General features: G+C 61.6%; 1 protein-coding gene across 1 annotated transcript; it reads right to left on the bottom strand.

The window, feature by feature from the left end:
* Positions 1-538: 538 nt before the first annotated feature.
* LOC137307472 (protein PAT1 homolog 2-like) lies at positions 539-5,564 on the bottom strand (the record flags this gene model as incomplete). Its single annotated transcript, XM_067976827.1, has 4 exons — positions 539-728; positions 2,425-2,522; positions 4,472-4,612; positions 5,414-5,564. Coding segments are annotated over 4 exons (580 nt in total), but the record flags the coding sequence as incomplete, so codon positions are not given.
* Between the last annotated feature and the right edge of the window lie 237 nt (positions 5,565-5,801).

The following is a 5,801-nucleotide window of genomic DNA, read 5'->3' as shown; positions in this document are numbered from 1 at the left end:
GCCCGAGACGGAGGACCTGGAGGAGGAGGAGGAGGAGGGTGAAGACAGTCTAGACGCAAATCGCAACGCGGTGAAGCTCTGGAAAGGAAATCGAACGATACAAGCACAGGAGGCGGCCATTCGGCCCATCGTGCCTGTGCTCGCTCTTTGAGCGAGCCTCATCCCCAGCCCTCACTTTATCCAAAAGTTATTATTGAATCTGCTTCCACCACCCTTTCAGGCAGTGAGTTTTCCAGGTCATATCAACTCATGGGGTAAAAATCTCCCACCCCGGCTCTTTCCCCGATTATCTTAAATCTGGGTCCTCTGGTCACCGACCCCCCTGCCCACTGGAAACAGTTGCTCCTTATCTACTCGATCGAAACCCCTTCAGGATTTCGAACGCTTCGATCAAATCTCCCTTAACCTTCTCTGCTCGGAGGAGAACCCCCCCGCCCAGTTTCTCCAGGTAACTGAGGTCCCTCATCCCTGGAACCATTCTGGCCAGTCTCCTCCGGCCCACCCCCCCCACCCGCTCTCAAACCCTCGACATCCTTCCTCAGGTGTGGCGCCCAAAACAACACACAAGGTCATACTCACTCCATCTTGTCCTCCAGTTGTGGACCATCTGCTTGTCGACGTAACGGCAGAAGAGGGAGAGCAGGTTGCTGGGAAGGCTGAGGGGCTCGGCCACCGAAGACTGGGGGACCTGAGCGAGCTCCTTGGCAACCAGGAAGATGGTGTCCGTCCTAGGGCGGAGGTGGTTGGAGTTAGCCCTTTGGAGAGACGTCAGACCCCGACTCTCGTACAGGCGAAATAGGAGCAGGAGTAGGCCATGCAGCCCCTCGAGCCTGCTCCGCCATTCAATCAGATCATGAAAAGAGCGATCCAATTAATCCCACTCCTCCTGCTCTTTCCCCATTGCTCTGCAAGTCCCCATCAAAACCCCCTCATGATTTTGAGCACCTCGATTAAATCGCCCCTGAACCTTCTCCGCTCTGGGGGAGAACAGTCCCAGCTTCTCCCGTCTCTCCACATAAACAGAGGTCCCCTCGTCCATGCTCCCATTCTGGTAAATCTCCTCCGCACCCTCTCCAAGGGCCTGGACATCCTTCCTAAAGTGCGGTGCCCAGAGTCGGACACAATACTACAGCTGAGGCCCAACCAGTATGGGGGAGAAGCAGGGATAGCGGGATTAATTGGAGAGCTGGCCTGTGCTTGCGATATTGATAGATTAGGTGAATGGCAAAACTGTGGCAAATGGAATTCAATGTAGACAAACGTGAGGTCATCCACTTTGGATCAAAAAAGGATAGAACAGGGTACTTTCTAAATGGTAAAAAGTTAAAAACAGTGGACGTCCAAAGGACTTAGGGGTTCAGGTACATCGATCATTGAAGTGTCATGAACAGGTGCAGAAAATAATCAATAAGGCTAATGGATCGCTGGCCTTTATATCTGGAGGACTGGAGTACAAGGGGGCAGAAGTTATGCTGCAGCGATACAAAACCCTGGTTAGACCGCACCTGGAGTACTGTGAGCAGTTCTGGCACCGCACCTTCGGAAGGACATATTGGCCTTGGAGGGAGTGCAGCGTGGGTTTACTAGAATGATACCCGGACTTCAAGGGTTAAGTTACGAGGAGAGATTACACAAATTGGGTTGTATTCTCTGGAGTTTCGAAGGTTAAGGGGTGATCTGATCGAAGTTTATAAGATATTAAGGGGAACGGATAGGGTGGATAGAGAGAAACTATTTCCGCTGGTTGGGGATTCTAGGAGTAGTGGGCACAGTCTAAAAATTAGAGCCAGGCCTTTCAGGAGTGAGATTAGAAAACAGTTCTACACACAAAGGGTGGTAGAAGTTTGGAACTCTCTTCCGCAAACGGCAATTGATACTAGCTCAATTGCTAAATTTAAATCGGAGATCGATAGGCTTTTTGGCAACCAAAGGGATTAAGGGATATGGGCCAAAGGAACGTATATGGAGTTAGATCACAGATCAGCCATGATCTTATCAAATGGCGGAGCGGGAAAGAGGGGCTGAATGGCCTCCCCTCCTGTGCTGAGAAATTCGACCATTCCCCTGCTGCAAGTACCGGCTCCCGCACAGAGGGCGACGTTGAGCTTCCTGGAGTGACCACTGGTCCAACAGAGCCTGATGGTGGCCGGGGTCAGCAGTGCAGCCCGTTGACCGTCACTCCGAGGTCGTGGGTTCGAGCCCCACTCGCTCCAGCCCCGTAATCCGAGGGGGCGGCGCCGAGGGAGCGCGCCGCGCTGTCGGAGGGGCGGCGCCGAGGGAGCGCGCCGCGCTGTCGGAGGGGCGGCGCCGAGGGAGCGCGCCGCGCTGTCGGAGGGGCGGCGCCGAGGGAGCGCGCCGCGCTGTCGGAGGGGCGGCGCCGAGGGAAGCGCTCGGAGAGTCTCGGCCGGCCTCTCTGTGACTCACCATTTCTTGAAGTCACCGATGCCAGGTTCCATTCGAGTGTCGAGAGAGAGGAGCTGTTCACCGTGGCTCAGGAGGGCGTACAGGAGGGAGATGCTGAACTGAGGAGGGAGAAAGAGAGAATGGAAAAAAAATATTCCAGGACTTCCAACGCAGACCAGCAGCGCACCCCCCTCGTCCGTCCGTCTCCCCCCGAAACACACCCTCGTCTCCCCGAAACCCCCCCTCGTCCGTCCGTCTCCCCCCGAAACCCCCCCTCGTCCGTCCGTCTCCCCGAGCCCCCCCTCGTCCGTCCGTCCGTCTCCCCGAGCCCCCTCGTCCGTCCGTCCGTCTCCCCGAGCCCCCCTCGTCCGTACCGTCCGTCTCCCGAGCCCCCTCGTCCGTCCGTCTCCCCCGAAACCCCCCTCGTCCGTCCGTCTCCCGAGCCCCTCCCCGTCTCCCGAACCCCCCTCGTCCGTCCTCCCCCCGAAACCCCTCCTCGTCTCCCTCCCCGAAACCCCCCCTCGTCCGTCCGTCTCCCCGAGCCCCCCCGTCTCCCCGAAACCCCCCTCGTCCGTCCGTCTCCCCGAGCCCCCCCGTCTCCCGAACCCCCCTCGTCCGTCCGTCTCCCGAAGCCCCCCCTCGTCCGTCCGTCTCCCCGAAACCCCCCCTCGTCCGTCCGTCTCCCCGAAACCCCCCCTCGTCCGTCCGTCTCCCCCGAAATCCCCCTCGTCCGTCCGTCTCCCCCCGAAACCCCCCCTCGTCCGTCCGTCTCCCCCCGAAACCCCCCTCGTCCGTCCGTCTCCCCGAAACCCCCCTCGTCCGTCCTCTCCCCCGAAAACCCCTCGTCGTCCGTCTCCCCCGAAACCCCCCCTCGTCCGTCCGTCTCCCCGAAACACCCCCTCGTCCGTCCGTCTCCCCCGAAGCCCCCCCCTCGTCCGCCGTCTCCCGAAGCCCCCCCTCGTCCCGTCTCCCCGAAGCCCCCCCTCGTCGTCCGTCTCCCCCGAAAAACCCCCTCGTCCGTCCGTCTCCCCCCGAAACCCCCCCTCGTCCGTCCGTCCGTCTCCCCCCGAAAAACCCCCTCGTCCGTCCGTCTCCCCCCGAAACCCCCCTCGTCCGTCCGTCTCCCCGAAACCCCTCGTCCGTCCGTCTCCCCCGAAAAACCCCCTCGTCCGTCTCCCCCCGAAAAACCCCCTCGTCCGTCCGTCTCCCCGAAACCCCCCCCTCGTCCGTCCGTCTCCCCCCGAAAAACCCCCTCGTCCGTCCGTCTCCCCGAAACCCCCCTCGTCCGTCCGTCTCCCCGAAACCCCCCTCGTCCGTCCGTCTCCCCGAAACCCCCCCTCGTCCGTCCGTCTCCCCGAAACCCCCCCTCGTCCGTCCGTCTCCCCGAAACCCCCCCCTCGTCCGTCCGTCTCCCCCGAAAAACCCCCTCGTCCGTCCGTCTCCCCCCGAAAACCCCCTCGTCCGTCCGTCTCCCCCCGAAACCCCCCCTCGTCCGTCCGTCTCCCCCGAAACCCCCCTCGTCCGTCCGTCTCCCCCGAAACCCCCCCTCGTCCGTCCGTCTCCCCCCGAAACCCCCCTCGTCCGTCCGTCTCCCCGAAAAACCCCCTCGTCCGTCCGTCTCCCCCCGAAACCCCCCCTCGTCCGTCCGTCTCCCCCGAAACCCCCCCTCGTCCGTCCGTCTCCCCGAAACCCCCCTCGTCCGTCCGTCTCCCCCCGAAAAACCCCCTCGTCCGTCCGTCTCCCCGAAACCCCCCCTCGTCCGTCCGTCTCCCCCCGAAACCCCCCCTCGTCCGTCCGTCTCCCCGAAATCCCTCTCCCGTCCCCCCGAAACCCCCCTCTCCCGTCCCCCCCGAGCCCCCCCCTCGTCCGTCCGTCTCCCCGCACCCTGCTCTCCCTCCTCTAACCCTCCTCGTCCGTCCGCCCCCTCCCCTAACCCCCTCTGTCCATCTGTCCTCCCCAATCCCCCCTCCGTCCGTCTGCCCCCTCCTCTAACCCCGCTCCCTTCTCCACACTGACCCCCCACCCCCTTCCCCCCCGATGGGACGGCTGCTCCCGACGTTCCCCGTACCTTGTTCTGGAAGACCGGTCGCAGTGAGCTCCCTGTGGTCCCAGGAAGATTGGTGGTCAACTCCTGGAGGACCTCAATCATCTCCGTGAAGGACAGGCCACCGATAATTAGTGTCAACGGGTCAAACAGCAGCGGTAGGGCCTGGGGAGGGGTGGGGACAGAGACAGAGACAGAGCGTGCGCCAGGGTGGGGTGGAGGGAGTGAAAGTGGGAGCAAGAGATGAAAGAGAGAAAAAACACAATAAGTTGACTATTTGCAAAGTGACCTGCCCAATGTGAAGGACTGGCTTGTACTGAGACAACCTTTGACCTCAAGGACACGGACACACAAGGCTACCCTCGGCTGGTCAGCCACTCGATCGGAGAGGTTGACAGAGACCCTCGTCGCATCCGCAAGACTCCTCGGGGCAAGGAGAGATCGGGAAGCTCGGGCACGGATAGATAGGGAAAGGTGACGGCCATTTCGTACAGACACGGGGAGGGAGAGGTGGCAAGACGGCCACGTCCGAGGGGGTGGGTTTCGGTCACGTTGGGTGCCCCCCACCGCAACCGACGGCGCGGAGCTCCCTCGGGACCCTCCTCCGGTCCTGGATCACGGGGCTCGAACCAACTTGGACCAAAACGATGTCCTCCAAAAGCAACGAAGCCCAGGAACATGCAAGGAGTTCGACAGCGATCAGGACGAAGCCGCCGAGCCTCAGGCGTCTTAAGCTCCTGGTTGAGGGCTCGTTCTCAAACGGGGCAGTGGGGGGGGGCGATGGAGGGAGACGGGGAAGGGGGCAATCGAGGGACGACGGAGGGAGAGCCAGAAGGTTGGGTCTGAGGGACACCCCAGGGAGATTGAGCCCGCGAGACGGAGGAGCTACTTGGGGCCCCCCCCCCAACGTTATGGAGGCCACCACCAAATGAAGCAAAGACCCCACCCCCCAGCCCCTCTCCTCACCTGATCAGTGTCCTCCTGCACCAAGTCGGGCAAGTGGGAAGCAATGGCCAGCACCACCTCAAGCCCGTTGGCGGGCCGCAGAACTGGGAGCAGGCGAGATAGCAGCTTCTTCCCCTTGCAGATGTTCAGAATCTGGGAGAAGTCTGACTCTCTGGAACGGGAGAGCAAAGGCACGAGGCCGTCAGGCGACGCTTAAATGCGACGGCCCCCCAAAACACGCCCTCCCCCACGACGCTGGCGGGCGACAAGACCCATTTGTGAGAGGGTACCCCACTCCATCTACGCAGTGACCCCAACGTTGGTCCCTTCACCTGGGTGAGGGCAGCTCCAACAACACTCAAGAAGCTCGACACCATCCAGGGCAAAGCAGCCCGCTTGATTGGCACCA

Source organism: Heptranchias perlo, unplaced genomic scaffold (assembly GCF_035084215.1).
Source record: "Heptranchias perlo isolate sHepPer1 unplaced genomic scaffold, sHepPer1.hap1 HAP1_SCAFFOLD_1005, whole genome shotgun sequence".
Taxonomy (NCBI): domain Eukaryota; kingdom Metazoa; phylum Chordata; class Chondrichthyes; order Hexanchiformes; family Hexanchidae; genus Heptranchias; species Heptranchias perlo.
Note: the sequence above shows the minus strand (reverse complement) of the source record. Positions and strands in the feature narration are given on the sequence as shown.